Source organism: Microtus pennsylvanicus, chromosome 3, assembly GCF_037038515.1.
Source record: "Microtus pennsylvanicus isolate mMicPen1 chromosome 3, mMicPen1.hap1, whole genome shotgun sequence".
Classification (NCBI taxonomy): Eukaryota; Metazoa; Chordata; class Mammalia; order Rodentia; family Cricetidae; genus Microtus; species Microtus pennsylvanicus.
Genome location: NC_134581.1, coordinates 51,129,614 through 51,146,500, shown reverse-complemented (window position 1 = coordinate 51,146,500; position 16,887 = coordinate 51,129,614). Strand labels below are relative to the sequence as shown.

Sequence of the window (16,887 nt, the reverse complement as noted above, 5' to 3'; positions counted from 1 at the left end):
AATCTTTTAAATTGAGCCTGCCTGATACAAATGAACAAAACTTACATATATATGTTTTTTGTCCATTTTTTTTTTTTGGTCTCTGTGCTCTCGCCCCTCCCCCCCCTTAGCCAGTTTCAGCACCATGGTGCCTGAGGCACTGGCCCTTCCCCTACTCCCTCAAGCCCACACTCCCCACCCCTTCTGGTGGAGCTGCATTCTTTCCCCCTCCCTTTCCCAATTTGGAGGCTCACGATCAACTTCCACCTTTCCCCTCCCCCTCCTACCTCACTGCTTCACTCCTGGACACCCTCTGTGCACTGGGCTAGTCCCTCCCCTGCTCCCTTTTCTCTTCCAAATCAATCTCAGGTAGAAAAGCAGCCAGGTTCCTTTTCTACTAATCATTCTTCTTCCTCAGTCAGTACCAGATATTAGAGAGAAAAAAAAAAGGTTGAGAATGGTCCCCAAACTTTATATGGGAATTGGTGAAAATGGCCTTTAAAGTTTTTAATGCCCGAAAAAATCATCTGAGTCTTCCCGACAGACAAAACTACAACAATCCACAGGCCCAGGCCTTACCAGCTGCCCTAAGGTCACAGGAAGGGGGGCAAGGGAAGTCAATCACGGGACTCTATCAAGCATGGCCTAAATGGTCACATGGCATGATACTGCACTACACCTGCTTCGAGGTTGTGCCCTATATGCCAGCAACCTGGACACTGAAATCACAGTGCCCCCAGTGCGGGCTTGTCCTCTATGCCAAGCCACGGAGGTCCAGCCTCATCACCATTGGCAAGTGAAATTGTACCAGCCTTCAAACGTCTCAGCCTGGCAGAAGATTGACGCTGCCCAAACGTGGTATATCCCGTAACCCTCTCCCAGCCTAGGGTCATGCTACAAGTGGCGGGTAAGTCCATTACTTTTATTCTCCCTCGGGCCTTAAGTTTCCCTCACCAATTTCAGCTATGGGGGTAGACAGAACTAGTTCCTTCTCACTTAAAACTCCGCCACTGCCCTGTATTCTTGTAGGACAATTATTTTGCTCCCATTCTTTCTTAGTGATACCGGCTTGCCCAGCACATTTACTGGGTGGAGATATCCTTAGCCACTTCCCCAAAGCTTTGTTCCACTTCTTCGAGCTCCTTTTAACCCAGCCCATCTCCAAGATTCTATTTTACAGGTTCACTCCTCCTGCCAGATGTGTGCCCAGGCCAACCCATAAGGAGCTCTCCAAATACACCAGCTTTGTGGACACCAACCAGACAAAGATTGGCAGGTTAATTTGACCCATATACCTACTCATAAAAAAACTTCGTTGTCTCTTAACACTTATGGACACTTTTACAGGATAGATAGAAGTGTTTCCAGTCTCCAGGGAAACAGCAGATGCGGTGCTCAGAGTCATGGAGCTCCTGTCAGAAGCTCTCAACATCTCCTGGACAATGGGACTCAAACAACTAAACAAGCTCTCCACTGAATTCAGGTTGTCTTGGCCCTTGCCTCAGGGCCACCCCATGTTCCCCTATGGGCCTGAGCCCTTTTGAACTGCTTTATGGCAGGCCCTTTCTCCTTAACCATCACCTCCCAGTTCAAACTCCTCCACCAGCTGGGTACCTTCCCTACCTCTCCCTCTTAAGGTCCCTTCTCCCTTCACACGCTGACAATTGTCTCCCTGCCCCAACACCAGTGGATCCTAATGTCCCTAAACCTGCCCCGCTCTCTCCAGGGGACAGAGTACTCCTTAAACAGTTAACTCCTAGGTCTCTCGAGCCTCGATGGACAGGACCTCACATGGTAATCCTCACCACCCCCTCGGCTGCCAAGCTCTTGGGACACCCATGCTGGTACCATCTCTCCAGGCTCAAGCGGGCACCTACTCAAGACACTTGGTCTGCCCAGCAGACAGGACCTTCCACCCTCTGGTTTTCCAGGATGCCGCAATGAAAGGGCCTACCTACTCCTCATACTGGCATACTCATCTTTAGCAATAACAATTTTTTTTCCTAGACACCTGCCTTCTCATCTCCCCCCAAGGAACAGATGCCTGCCTTCTCCGGGATGACAGTTCATGGGATGCCTTTCCAGCCACACCTCTCACTAAACATAGACACCTGGCTCTCCCTTTCCCCATGCCGCCCAGTGCCCGCAGGAAGTAGCCGGTTTTGAGTCTATGCCCTTTTTTCCCAAAGAGAGCCTAAGTGTTTGTCATAATTACCATTCCAATTTTCTGTCACCCCTATAGCCAAAGATGAATATGGTATGTACTCACTCATTAGTGGACTCTAGCCATAAACAAAGGATATTAAGCCTATAGTTCATAAGCCTAGAGAAGCCAAATAAAAGGTGAACCCATAGAAAAACATAGATCCTCCTGGAAACTGGAAGCAAACAAGATTGTTGGGCAAAAGTTGGGAGCATGGGGGTGGGGTTGGGGGGAGGGAGAAGGGAAAGACTGGGGAGAGATTGGGGGAGTGGGTGGAGATGGAGGAAGGGTGGATATAGGAGCAGGGAAGAAGATACCTACATTAAGGGAGACATTTAGGGTTGGCAACAGACTTGGCTCTAGAGGGGATCCCAGGTGTACATGGGGATGTCCCCAGCTAGGTCCTTGGGCAGCAGAGGAGAGGGTGCCTGAACTGTCCTTGCCCCACTATCACACTGATGAATATCCGAATATCACCATAAAATCTTCGTCTGGCAACGGATGGAGATAGAGACAGAGACCCTCATCAGAGCAACAGACTGAGCTCCCAAGGTCCAGTTGAAGAGTATAAGGAGGGAGAAGAGGAGGAAGGAAGTCAGGACTGTGAGGGGTTGGTCCACCCGCTGAGGCAGAGTGCCTGTTCTAATGGGAGCTCACCAAATCCAGCTGGACTGGGACTGAACGAGCATGTGATCAAACCTATCTAATAATCTTAAAGTCAAACCTTGCTCTAAGTCCCTTTCTACCCCAGTGGTTCTCTCCATCCCTCCCCCGCTCCATAAGCAATCATCTTTCTTTCCTCCCCAACAGTCAATGCTGTTTCACACTGGTGTGGGCTTTTACACAGCTGAGACTCTTTCTGTCCTTATCCTCCAAGATCCAACGCAGGAAGGGGAAGGTGGCCTGATAGAGGGCCCCAGCACTCACCTGCTCCTCCATAGGGAAGGCACCAAAGCAACAGGTGTTCCTGCTCCACAGTGAAATAAGTAGCAAGGGGAGGGTACTGGGAATCAACAGGAGGAAAGGGGACTCTTATTATTATTATTTTTATTGAGCTCTACATTTTTCTTTGCTCCCTTCACTGCCTCTCCTCTCTCCTTCAACCCTCTCCCATGGTTCTTATGCTCCCAATGTACTCAGGAGATCTTGTCTTTTTCTACTTCCCATGTACATTAGATCCATGTATGTCTCTCAGGGTTCTCATTGTTGTCTGGGTTCTCTGGGATTGTGATTTGTAGGCTGGTTTTCCTTGCTTTATGTTTAAAAACCACTTATGAGTGAGTATACTGGGTCTAGGTTACCTCACTCAGTATGATGTTTTCTAGTTCCATCCATTTGCCTGCAAATTTCAAGATATTGTTATTTTTTTCTGCTGTGTAGTACTCCATTGCTTAAATGTACCATATTTTCCTCATACATTCTTCAGTCAGGGGGCATTTAGGCTGTTTCCAGGTTCTGGCTATGACAAACAATGCTGCTATGAACATAGCTGAGCACATGTCCTTGTGGCACAATTGAGCATCCTTTGGGTATATACCCTAAAGTGGTATTGCTGGGTCTTGAGGAAGATTTTCTAATTTTCTGAGAAATCACCACTCTGACATCCAAAGAAGCTGTACCAGTCAGTTTGCATTCCCACCAGCAATGCAGGAGTGTTTGGAAAGGGGATTCTTTAAGAGTCACAGATAGAGAGACAAAACTGTAAACAGAGATGCCTTGTTCATTTCCCAGCTGCCAGACCCAAATAACCACACAGAAACTATATTAATTACAACACTGCTTGGCCTATTAGCTCAGGCCTCTTATTAACTAACTCTTACACCTTAAATTAACCCATTTCTATTAATATGTGTTTCACCACGAGGCTGTGGAATACCAGTGAGGCTCCAGTGTTTATCTCCTTCAACAGCTACATGGCATCTCCCTGACCCTGCCTACTTTCTCCCTCTATATATATGTCTCTGTTCAGATTTCCCGCTTGGCTGTACTCTGCTAAGCCATTGGCCGAAACAGTTTTATTCAAACAATAAGAGTAACACATATACAGAAGGACATCCCACATCACAAAATACCTTGGCGTTGGCCACTCCAGAGTTGGGGTAGGGAGTATCCCCTCTGCAGGGGAAGAATGGAAGAGAGGACTCACCCAACATAGACCATGGTTCTCCTAGCTAGGCATCTCCTGGGCTCTACAGGCTTACATGTGGAACAGTAAGAGACCTGAATTGGCTTAGTGATTTGACTCTGGACAAAGACTCCATTCCAAAACTCTCCTAAGGCTGTAATCAGAGGCCATCTTGAAAAGGTATGTATTATCTAAATTTGGACTACTTTGGGGGACAAAAATCCTCATGTATTCCCATCTCTGAAACCCACACAGACATTCCCCTGCACTGGGTCAGCAGCTAGGTCCTCACAAACCAATTTTGGAGTGACCGAGTGGCTCTGTCACAACCCCCTAGCCTGATTCTTGTGAGACTTTTCCTAGAGAGATTATTTTTAACAGACAGAAAAATCAAAGAGGGATTCCATCCAACTACAGCTTGGCAGACCCATGAGTTCATTGGTGGGACTTACAGGATCAGGTGACAAAGGCAGCCGGGTCATGAGGACGTCCTCCACAGCACCAAGGAACAGCTACTCCACAGAGCTGCTGCTTGTTTCGGCAGTTGCTTCGGATGAATATAACCTCGGGAGAGGCGGGCCAACCTACTTCGCCTCGCCCCCCACCCCCACGCACACCTGAGGAAGTTAATAGGTCCAATCTAGAGAGAGCCCGTCTGCTGGTGGTCGTAGATGCTCTGCTTCAAGATGGCAATAATCATGCCATTGTAGAAAAAGCAGATGCTCTCTGTAGGGCCACTGTTGCCATTGGTTGGGGACACCAAAAAGAATGGACAGCCAGGATCTCGTCTTTAAGAGCAGCAGAGTCGTCAGTCCTGAGGTTTCACAGCAGTCTCAGGCCTGAAGGACTTTGCTACAGTTCTCTCCACCCAGCTCCCTTTCACCAACCGGCTACATAAAGGACAGGGATGGGAGTCTGTGGTCCCAGTGCCCAAAGGAGTGGACAAGCAGTTAGTGGCAACAGCAGGGGCCCAGTTGTCAGAGACCCAGAGCTGCCTGGGAAGGAATTCTGGCCACACCCCATTCATGCCCTGCAGGACGCTACAGCTGAAATCACTGAAGAGTCTGTTCAGTGTGTTGAAGCCTACTGCAATCCCAACATTTAGAAGGCTGAGGCAGGAAGAGTAAACTGAGTATGAGTCTAGCCAGAGGGCTACGGACTGAGACCTTGTCTGAAAAAAATAAATAGAAAGGAAAGAAGGAGGGAAGGAGTGAGAGGGTGAGAGAGGGAGAGAGGGAGGGAGGGAGGGAGGGAGGGAGGGAAAGAAAGAGAGAAAGGGAGCAGTGAACTGAGGAGAGAAAACTGCAGCCTGTGCCCATGCACTGGTAAGTAGGATCTGACATCTTGCCACTAGCCACACCCACAGTAGCAGCTATCTCTGTCCCCAGCTGATCATATGCTTTTGGGAGGACTAGACATGAGCACAGATAGATACGCCATAGTCCTGAAAAGTGCAGAGAAGAACACAAACCATTGAGGGGACCTAGAAGACTGTGAAATAGGAAGGAGAAAAATCAGTGAAAACTGGGTCTGAACAAGGACCAAACAGAAATGCTAAAAATGAGGAGCAAGTCATTAAAAAAAGTTCAATTGAGGATTAGGGAGGTGGCTCAGTGGCTAAGAGCACCCAATGGCTGCTCCTGCAGAGAACCTGAGTTCAGTTCTGAGCACAAACCCATCTGCAACTCCAGTTGCAGGGTTCCCACCCAACACCCTTTTCTGGCATCTGAAAACACTCCATGTACATAGTATATATACATACTTTCATACACAATACACATACAGTGTACATGCCAAACATACATATAAAATAAATAAAAATAAATATGGCTGGAGAGATGACTCAGCAGTTCAGAGCACTTGTTTCAGCACATACATGGCGGTTCACAAACATCCATAATGCCAGTTCCAGGGAATATAATCCCTCTTCTGATGCCCCACAGGCACTGCCCACACTGATGTACAGAAAGGCATGCAGGCAAAACATTTATACACATAAAATAAAACAAATAAACCTAAAAGAAAAGTTTAAAATGAATATCTTTTAGGAAGTTCATTTGAAAGCCTTAGCTACAGAACACATCAAGTGGGAGAGAGAATACGAAAACTTAAAGATAGACCTTTCAAAACACCAAATTCAGACAAAGCAGAAAGGAAAAAAGAGGACGTTCAAAATTTGGGGGACACCATTAAATAAACAAACATTGCTATCATTGTTATACTCAAGCCAAGAAAATAAAGTTTAAGGGTATAGAAAACTTTCCTAGCCCCAGAAAGACATAGACATCCATGTACAGAAGACGTCTGGACCCCAAAAAGACATGACCAGAAAGGATCCTCACCATTGTAACGAGACTGTCTAAAGGATAGGCCAGCACTGGGGTTATAGCTCAGTACTAGAAAGCCTGACTAGCAAACTTAAGCCCTGGGTTAACTCCCAGGACAACAACAACAATAATAAATCAATAAACAGCCAAGTACATAACAAAAAAGAACTATGAAATCTACAGGTGCTAGATCACATATAATAGCAGCCCCATTAGATTAAGAGGAGATTTCTCAGCAAAATCCCTGCAGGCAAAGAGGGTACAGAATGTCATAGTTCCAGTTGTAAAAGGAAACAACTGCCAATCAAGATTACTATACTCAGCAAAGCTATCCTTCAGAAGCGAGGGGAAACAGATCTTCCAAGATAAGCAAAACCTGAGGAAACTCAGAACTACCAAACCAACCTTACAACAGCTGCTTCATGAGGGATTCAGAAAGGAAAGAAAGAAGATACACAAAATAGAAGATATACAGAAGACATATCCGACATGGTGGATGCAATAAACCATCACATCACAATGGTGAGAAAGATGGGAACAAAAGGTACTCAAAACATCTAGAAGGAAAATCCACAAAATGGTGACCATAACTCTGTATCTTTTAATAAAAACTTTAAAAGTAAGTAAACAAAATTCTCTAGATATAGCATACAGGCTATTGGAGTATGGTAATGTATGCCTATGTCTATAACCCTAGTGCTTGAGAGGCTGAGGCAAGAGGATTGTGAGCTCAGGGCTATCCTGGCTACATAGTGAGTTTGATGGTACATAGTAAGACTATGAGCCTTGACTCCACAGTGAGACCCTGTCTCAAAATAATAAACAGTAAAAAACAAACTCCACCAACATCTGCTGCCTATGAGAAACTAACGCCCAACACCAGTAAAGACAAACAACAGAAAGGAAAGGACAGAAGAATGTTTCCAGTAAATAGAAGAGAGGAAGATTCAGATGGGGTAAAATTGAAAGGGAGAGCTCACATTGCAGCTGACATCATAAAAGTACAAAGGAAGATGCAAAGTATTTTTATAACTATGTTAACAAATAAGAAAAAGTGGACACATCCCTGGAAAATCTATAATGTGATAAATAATCATGTAGGGTACAAAGAAGGATAATGGAGTGGAGTGGGAATTATTAGCAGTAGAGGCCTAAAATCCTGGTACTTGGGTAGCTGAGGCAGGAGAAACACAAGCTCCACACAGCCTGGACCACATGAATAGACCCTGCACAGACACATACACATACGCACACACATATATATAACACTTATATATATAAATTATATACACATATATTTTATATACACATATGCATATAATATTCATAATATGTGTATATGTGTATATATAGTTTTTACACAGAAGTCTAGGAATTCCAGGCCCAGCTACTGGCTAAGTAGGATCTTGGTTTGCAAATGGCTACTTTCTTGCTATGTTGTCACATGGTGGAGATGGATATTCTGTCTCTCTCCTCTTTCTTACAAGCTATGCAGAACTACCCAACTATGCCTAATTACTTCCCAAAGTTCTCCCCGCAAATAATACAGCATCACACTGCAGGTTAAGGCTTCAACATATGAATGGCTAGTGCCATGAACATTCAGGGCCTAACAGATGGCAGAAGTCACGAGAGCGGGTTTTAGTTTTTAGTTCACTGGTCATCTGATGTTGAAAGGGAGCTGACTGCCTGGGCCTGTGCAAGCAAGAGGGTTATAGGAGACAATATCCTAAGTGATTTCTGATCCTAACACTGTCATTCCGTATACCCTGCCCTTACTCAGATACACCAGGCCAGAGCACAACAGGAACAAAAATCTGGCTTCTTAACAACCGCGCATGTTAGACTACCGTTCCATCATTGTGACAAAATGCCAGGCACAAACAAGCTCAAGGGGGAAAGACTTCAAATTTCAGGTTTCAGTTCAAGATCAGTTTGATCTGTTGCTGTTTAGTCTGGGAGGCAAAAGATTAAGTATGGAGAAAGCAAAACTGTTCCATCCCATGGCAGCAAATACAAGTCTTTACTCAAAGACACTTGCAGTCCCTCACGTTAGCAATTCTCCTCCTCTGAACTCACACAGTGTCCTCTTTGCACGTTTGCGTTCAGTTCCTGCCACTGTGACATCATAGAGGGAAGGGCTATATTTACCTCCTGCTTTCAGCCTGTGGTGGTCGTTTGACACGTGTCTGGGCTCATGGTGAAACGGAAGTGTCAGAAAGCGCATGCAGTTGGCAGTAAGGCACCTCCTGGTAGCCAGGAATCAAAAAGAGGGGAAGAAGGAGTAAAAACCCAATATCTCCACCATTGACTTCCTAAGGTCAAAAGTTCTGGAAAACTTAGTATTTAAACATGGTCCCCCATGTACTCAACACCAAACATTTAAGTATATGTGCTGGGGGGGGGGGGGCTGGAGAGATGGCTCAGAGGTTAAGAGCACTGCTTGCTCTTCCAAAGGTCCTGAGTTCAATTCCCAGCAACCACATGGTGGCTCACAACCATCTGTAATGAGGTCTGGTGCCCTCTTCTGGCCTGCAAGCATACACACAGACAGAATATTGTATACATAATAAATAAATAAATATTTAAAAAAAAAGTATATGTGCTTGGTGACCTAAATTCAAGTAGAACCCACCATATTCTGGTTATCCCACAGGCTTGATGACCAAGCCCTTAGTATATAACCTTCAGGGGATGTTTATAATCCACCCCCATAACACCTAGTCTTAGATTTATTTAAATGCTTCTGTGTGTAGTTATCAGCAGAGGACAGCAGGGGGTGCCAAATAACCTGGAGCTGGATTACAAAGGGTTGTGAGCCTCCTGATGTGGGTGCTGGGAACTGAACTTGAGTCCTCCGGAAGAGCAGCAACATTCTTAACTACTGAGTCCTCTCTGGAGCCCTAGTAACACTTTTCTTAAATAGGTCGTCGCTTTCTTTTTTGTTTCATTTAATCAAGATGACTTTAGAGTCCCCCAAATCAAAAGTTCCTGGAAAAGACAGTGTTTACCTTGGTCCTTTGTGAACTCAATACCAAACACAAAGTATATATGCTCAAAACATCTTTTCCTTATGAACTGCAGATGAACACTGGCATCTATCTAAAAATGGGACTGTGAGTGGAATGGAGAATTTGGGCGTAATGAGGGCCTACTATGTGTTGAGCAGTGGGCTAAATGTAGCTTCATTCTTTGTTTTATGTAGAACTTTCCAGAAGCCCCATGGATGTATTAAAAATTGATGAAAAGGACTGACTATGTAGCTTGGTAAGAACTAGGGAAGCCTGAGGTCACAGCCAGGGGTCTGCGGGTCTCACACTCTCCCTGCGGCCGATTCTCTCAGAGGATTCGCACACAAGCCCCTCCCGCGGCGCTCTCGTGACGTCATCACGCGCGGCCGGGCGGGCGCCCTCGGGGCTTTAAATGAGGCCTTTCTAGGCGCGCACCAGTGAGTTCGGCAAAGCGTGTGTAGAGGGGTCGGCTTTTCCCCCGGCCAGAGCTGCTTGGGACCCTGAGGTGGGCGGAAAGGTTGCTGCGCGCGGACTCGGGCTCGCCGGGGACGCGAGGGGCGGGAGAGGGAACATGGCGGCCCGGGTCTGAGGCAGCGCCTCACCGGGCTTTCCTCCCAGGCCTTTGTCGGCAGCTTTCCTCACGTGCTCTCCTCGGCGGCTTTCCTCACTACTTACCGTTTCCGATACTTTCTCTTCTTTGCCTTTCCTCAGTTCCCCCGGCGCTCACCGTCCCCTCCCCGCGCCCTCAGCCCCACTCTGAGGTAGGTAGGCTGAGAAGGACGCCCATGAGACCCCACAGGTGACCAGAGGCCAATTCCTTCATTTGACTCTTAACTATACCACGCCCGCACTGGGCGACAGAACAAGCACCCGGTGTGGAGAAATCAAACTTCAGCTGCAGTCGTGTGCCTGATGAACCCTCCGAGGGTGCCTGGGAATTGTTCTCTGGAATTGCCAGCCCCTGAGTCTCAGAATTGCAAAGCTCTCTTTGAAAGATCCAGGGAGCCTTTTCTGTGTATTGTGTGACAGGATCTGCCCTCATGACAGTCTGCGACTGGAGGGAATGGATGCTGCCTGCCATAGTGTCAACAATGCGAGAACACCCTCTGCTTTGGGTTCTCAGAACTCAACTGATGTCCTTGCGTCTGTCAAAGGAAAGTGACTCCTTCTGTGTCATCTTTGCCACAGAGAATCGTGGCAGTGTTCTGTCGCTTGTTTCGCTTTAGTCAGTTGAGAGTAGATGTTAAACCAAGGGTCTTTCTCGCCCCAGTCCAGGATCTAGGTTTGATCTTGACCTTTTTGTTTCTCTTCAGTTGAATGTAGATTCTAGGAAGGATCCCATGCTCACTACCTTGGAGCCTTCACTGCCAGGCTGGACTCTGGTGGGCTAGAGTGAAGGAGAGAGCTAGGAAGATGAGCTCTAGCGTAACCGTGAGTGAACCAAGGCTGAACTGGTGAGTCGGACCTCTTCCTCATCCACTCTGGAGGAGTGAGACAGGGACGGTGGGTAGCACAGGAAGGGAAGGTCTCTGGCTTGAGAGGGTTTTTAAAAACATTTTTTTTCAGGGCCTCAGATTTTACCCTATTCATATACCAAAACTTTTGAGTTGTAGCTGACTAATTTCAAGACAACTCTGCACTTAGGGTTAGTTGTCATTTCATCTGAATTGTTGTCCTCTTGTGGAGGAGAAGTGCTGAAATTGTTCTCAACATTTTCAGTTTTTTAATTCCTTCACTCAAGTAGCATCGACCATAACAGATCAGTCTCAATTATAATGGTCACTTTAGTATACCTGGAGCTCACTATGGAGACCAAACTGGCCTTCACTCAGAGAGATCCACCTGCTTCTGCATCCTGAGTGCTGGATTAAAGGTGCTGTTCACCATGGCCAGCCTGTGTCGAATCATCTACAACACTTCCTAGTACTGCAGTGTGTGTTCACATGCAATGCAGGTACTCCTGCAGCCCTCTGGCCCTGTGAAAGCAAAAACGATATTGTAGTGTTAAAGACCTTGGAGCGCTTTCTTCTCATAGAGTCCTACTGATCAGTGTCCTCCCTAGATTAGTTAACCTCAGTATTTTTTCAATTTCTTTCTTTTATTTAACCGGCATTGACTATATTAATTTCAGACTAATTTTGATGTTATAAAACTCATCACTTTAGAGGTGGTTTTAGCAAATATCCATCATTTACCCCATTTAACCAAGTCAAGAAAAGTCAGCAGTAAATAAGGTAGCCAGTGTTTTCACCTGGGGCAATAGTACATGAAACAAAAACAAGCTGAGCCACATTTATTCTGTTCCAATACTTTAACATTACAGTCCATGGCCAGAGATGGGGCTGGTCCTGGACAGAACCTTGATTATACTTCAGTCTGGCCCACCTTTAATGCTCAGGTTTCTGAAGTTTAATAGTTTACTACAGGAAAACAGATTTTCGGAGCGTGAGAATTTTATACTGCCCCAAGCTTAAAGCTATCCAAGAAATAAAACATCTAAACATATAGGATCTCACACTATGAAATTAAACTGACTAGGGGTGATTGGGAGCAGCTGAGGGTAGAGGTCATGAATCACAGCTGTAGCATTATGCTTCTTTGTCTAACGTGAGATTTTGAATTGTCAAGTGCAAGTAAATTACTTTATTTCACAGGGATGTTACACCCAAAAATGGCCTTAAAGTATTTTTCTCTCCAGAAAATTATAAAGATCATTCCATGGCTCCAAGTTTAAAAGAACTCTATATTTTGTCTAACAGGTAATGTTCATTTGGTTATTTATTTTCACATTTCATTGCTGTTTTTCTGAGAGATGAAGTTTTATGACTATTTTAGTAAATATTTAAATTATAAAATGTGAAAAATAGAAAGATACTGATAACATTTTGATATTTACCTTTCTCCATTACACACATGAGATCATAGCTGTAATTATCTCTGAACACCATAAAACTTTATAATTTAGTTTTATCATTAAAACTCAGTGTTCTGTATTTATTTCCATTCATACATACAGTATTTCTCTTTAATCTTAATTAATAGTTTCATATTCTTTATATGTGTACTTTTAATTCCTATAGCAAATCCTATGTGGGTTTGTTTTTTTTTAATTTTGTAATTATTTCTGTATGATAAAGTCATACAAATTTAGTCAGACTGCGTGTATATTTTTGATTTTAATAGATGGTACCAAATACCAATTCATCAAAAGAATTTTTTTCTTCTGTGGTATAAAAATGCCTAGTCAGCAATAATGTTCCATTATTCCTGCTTACATGCGTGTAGCAGTTCCTTTTCCTCTTTTAATTGACTGTGTCTGTTGTGTTGTGGTTACTCTGGAGACCAGAGATGTGGGACTAGGAAGCCCCTCCAAAGGAGTTTTCCTCTGCTTCGGCCCTGTTAGCTTTCACAGGGAAGAACGTTTTCCTACTTGCTCTTCTAGCTTCATTTTCTCTTGCTTCCAGTCATTTTGATCAACATTTGAAAATACCAAAATTTCTTTTTTAAATAATCTTCTCCACGTTCCTTTCTGTCACCTCTGCTTCCATTTGACTTACACTACTTTAGAAGTGTGTATGTGCTGATGTGAAGTGAGGATAAGCAATTTGTAAGGCATATAGAAGGCATTAACACAACAGTGGTGGTCCTTCCACAGCAATAATTAAGTATAGGTAGGTAAGACTTCTCAATGAAAAGGCAAATCAGTGCGTGAATTAAAAAACGGGCAAAAGTTGCTTTCTGAAGCTTTTCCTCTTGCATTATCAGTGAGCTTTTGACTGTGGAGCTCTTCCACTCAGCTTTCTTGCCAGTCTTCTGGTTTTTATAGTGGTTCTCAGATTCTTTCACCATCTTCATCGTCATGTTTTTTACCATGCCTGACCATTAGACATACTTTCAAGCTTTAAGAAGTACTGATTTTGTACTCTCAGCCTAGTCTGTTGAATCCAGACCACTGAGAATCAAGGATGTTTCTAGGGACTTGACTTAGTTTATAATGTCTGTTTGTGTGTCTTGTACTACACACATCAAAATACTTCCAGATAATAGGAGTTATAGTAGTATGCATTATTGTACTTCTATCTAGATGATAAATTTTTAGTTAAAGCATATGTGTGCTTTTATTTTGGTAGATATTGCCAAATTGCTATGTAAAACATTAAAATAAGTCTTTGTTAATATCTTTGGTAGTATAAGCTTTAGAAAATTAAGATTCATAGGTGTATACATCTATGGATTTTTCTAAAAACTGTTACTGTTATTCATTCCTGGAGATAACTAATTTCATAAAAACTTCCCAATCATTTAATACCTTTGGTTATTTAAATCAAGTAATGTTTATCAACATCCTTTCCCTTTTATCTGAAATGTTCTTAAGGTCAAAGGAGAAATAGTCCAGGGTTGGTCTGGTGATATGTTCAAACTATGGCCCCAGAGAGTTGCCAAGGGCCTGAAGTAACTTGACATCCCAGGTTATTGCCTGCAAAATTTCAAGGGAAGCAGCTAGTGCCAGGAAAGTGCTGAGTCAGCACAGTGTCCAGAAATGCTACACCAGAACATTCGCAAGTGACTCCACAAAAAGTGCCTAAGGAGTCACCAGAAATGCTTAGTGGTGGCCCAGCAAAAGTCCAAGTAATTCAGTGTACTGGCGAGTTAAATGTCCTTTTGATACAGATTAGAGTTATTTTGGAAGATGAAACCTCAATTGAGAAAATACCCCCACCAGATTGACCTATGGGCAGCCATAATTTTCTTGATTGATGATTGATGTGGGAGAGCCCAGCTCAACTGTAGGCTGTGTTACCCCTGGGACTGTAATCCTAGGTGCTATAAGAAGGTAGAATGAACAAGTCATGAGGAGCAAGCCAGTAAGCAGCAGTCCTCCATGGTCTCTGCATCAGCTTCTGCCTCCAGGTTCCTGCCCTTTCTGAGTTCCTGCTTTGATTGAGTTCCTGCCTCAGTGATGAACTGTGATATGAAACTGTAAGTTTGAAATAAACCCTTTCCTCCTCAAGTTGCCTTTGGTCATGGTGTTTTATCACAGCTATAGAAACCCTACATAAGACAGCTCACCAAAATGCTGAATGGTGGCTCAGTAAAACCCCAAGGGTGATGTGACAAAAGCGTTCTGTGACAACTCAGAAATTCCAGCTGGTGAATCTTGAAAAAAAAAAATGCCCAAAGGTAGCTTAACAAAGCTTCCAAAAGATTGCTCAGCAAAATTGTTCAATAATAATTCAGCAAGACTACTAGATGGAGATTCAACAAAAATCAACAATGACTCCACAAAAATACCTAATAATTCAGAAAGCCACCACTTAGTTACTTAAACAGAACACTAAGTCATGAACCAGCAATAATACAAATGATAACTCAGCCTGACATCTAACAATGACTCTGCCACCTGGCACAACCCTGAGATGATTCCACCATACCCAACAATGAGCACAGCACCCAGTCATGACTAAGTATAAAGTACTGTTAGTAGAGAAAGCAGGAGCAATTATGTATACAGTCATTGGCTTTATTTTCCTGAAGATAAAAATTCCCACAGCCCAGAATCTGTAACAAAAATTTTGAAAAGGGATTGACACCAGTCTACTTAATGACAGTTATTTAAACCTGTGAGCAACACAAGGATCTCTGACAAACTTGAGATTCAATAAGCTAACTGAGTCTCAGGAAGATCTATCTCTACACACAAGTGCTCAGGTTAGAACAAATTGACGGGGTGATGCCTGAGAACAGCTGAAGCAGTGTCCCACAATCTGGGCAAATACCCACACAATCACATTAATGGGTGGTTGATTTCAAAACAAATCAGTATCTCACCCATCAGCACCTGCTTTGGAGCCACAGACAGCAGTGTCACTCTGGGTCTGCACTAAGTCACTCCTGTCACACTGTAGGAAAAGTTAACTACTCATTCTAACAGAGCTAAGTCATGATTATGTAGATGACACCTCAGTGTGGTAGTCATCTTGGGTTCCCAAGTTAGAGGAACAGGAATGAAAGAATGTGAGAACTAGAAGGCACCTTGTTCAAGTCCTCACTCTCTTAGTAGTTGGGCAAGGCTAAGTCTGGACAAGCCTGTGAAAGAGTAGAAACTTATTAAAAAATCACAGCACTTAGGGAAGAACACTCTGTTGTAGAGAAAAAAATTTCAAACATACAGCAGAATTAGAACTTCGGCAGGGACTACCATTTTACACAATTCTTGGATTCTGTGAATTCACTTATCTGTTTGTCTGTCTTTAACCCTCTTCTGTGTCATTACACCTTGCTTGGATGCCTTTCAAAGAGCTGCTAACATTGTACTCCTATTAAAGTAGCAAAGTGTTTTATTTTTTCATTTTTTATCTATTCGTGTAATATCTCAATTTATATACATTATGGTATTAGGAAAAGCTAAAAAAATCTCTGGACCCATACATGTAAATTGACATTTTCTCTCTCCAAGGCTCTTGAGGATTTTTTAAATGTGTGTGGGCATTTTGCCATATCTGTGCACATGTGTGTACAATGATGCCAAAAGAAAATATCAAATCCCCTGGAACTGGAGTTAACAGTTGTGAGCTACTATGTGGCATTTAGAAACGAACCTGGGTCTTCTACAATAGCAGCCAGTGCTCTTAACCAGTGAGCCATCTGTCTGGTCCCTTTTAGGATCCATAAGGGCAGACCGGGCAATGGCAGAGCCTCCAGGGAACACAGGCCTCTGTGCTGCACGCGCTCTTCCAGGATCATGCTTTCATTCCAAATCTTGGAAGCTTCTTCTTTCAGGAATGAACTCAAGTAGCTGCAAAGAGTACCTGTTTCTTGTAAGGAAAGAGGTTTTGAAAAACTCTCTTGATCTCCCTCTTTCCTAGCACCTTTCCTAAACCCTTTAGTTTTGATTTGGGGGCTACCCCCCTTTTGTTAATGTTTTAGTTTCACATACAAAAAAATGGGTTCCATCATTGGCATCTTCATCCATATATTGTATTATATTGTGTTCTCATTTATTCCCTCTTCCAAGCTTTCCCTACTCCCTAGGCTGTTTCCCTTTCTCCTCCAAGATAATAACCCTTTGCTTTCTTACTGCATGCAACCTGTTATTTTCTGGATTTCCCACCTACCTTATAAATCTCTTCCTCTCCTTATGATCCACTTCCGAATTAAGTTCAACACAAGTATATAAAGTTTTAAATGTAAGGTTATCATTTGTTTTTCTTAGTCTGACTTATTTGACTTAACAGAATAATT

At 43.6% G+C, this 16,887-nt stretch overlaps 1 protein-coding gene and 1 long non-coding RNA gene across 9 annotated transcripts in view; one reads left to right on the top strand and one right to left on the bottom strand.

The window, feature by feature from the left end:
* Window positions 1-10,367, bottom strand: part of LOC142845869 (uncharacterized) — a 61,613-nt gene extending 51,246 nt beyond the window's left edge. Inside the window, exons 1-2 of the long non-coding RNA XR_012909996.1 lie at window positions 10,321-10,367; window positions 8,786-8,880 (exon numbers count right to left, since the gene is read on the bottom strand). This is a non-coding gene — a long non-coding RNA (uncharacterized LOC142845869). The remainder of the gene's footprint in view (window positions 1-8,785; window positions 8,881-10,320) is intronic.
* Ice2 (interactor of little elongation complex ELL subunit 2) overlaps window positions 10,002-16,887 on the top strand; it is a 41,033-nt gene continuing 34,147 nt past the window's right edge. For 2 of the 8 annotated variants that reach the window (XR_012909994.1, XM_075965360.1), the window contains exons 1-3: window positions 10,038-10,150; window positions 10,959-11,099; window positions 12,300-12,404. Coding sequence is in view for 5 of the 8 variants with exons in the window: in XM_075965360.1 (XP_075821475.1) it covers window positions 11,059-11,099; window positions 12,300-12,404 (146 nt within the window). In the remaining 3 variants the exon portion in view is untranslated. The other 6 variants (XM_075965356.1, XR_012909995.1, XM_075965355.1 and 3 more) reach the window with 6 other exon arrangements.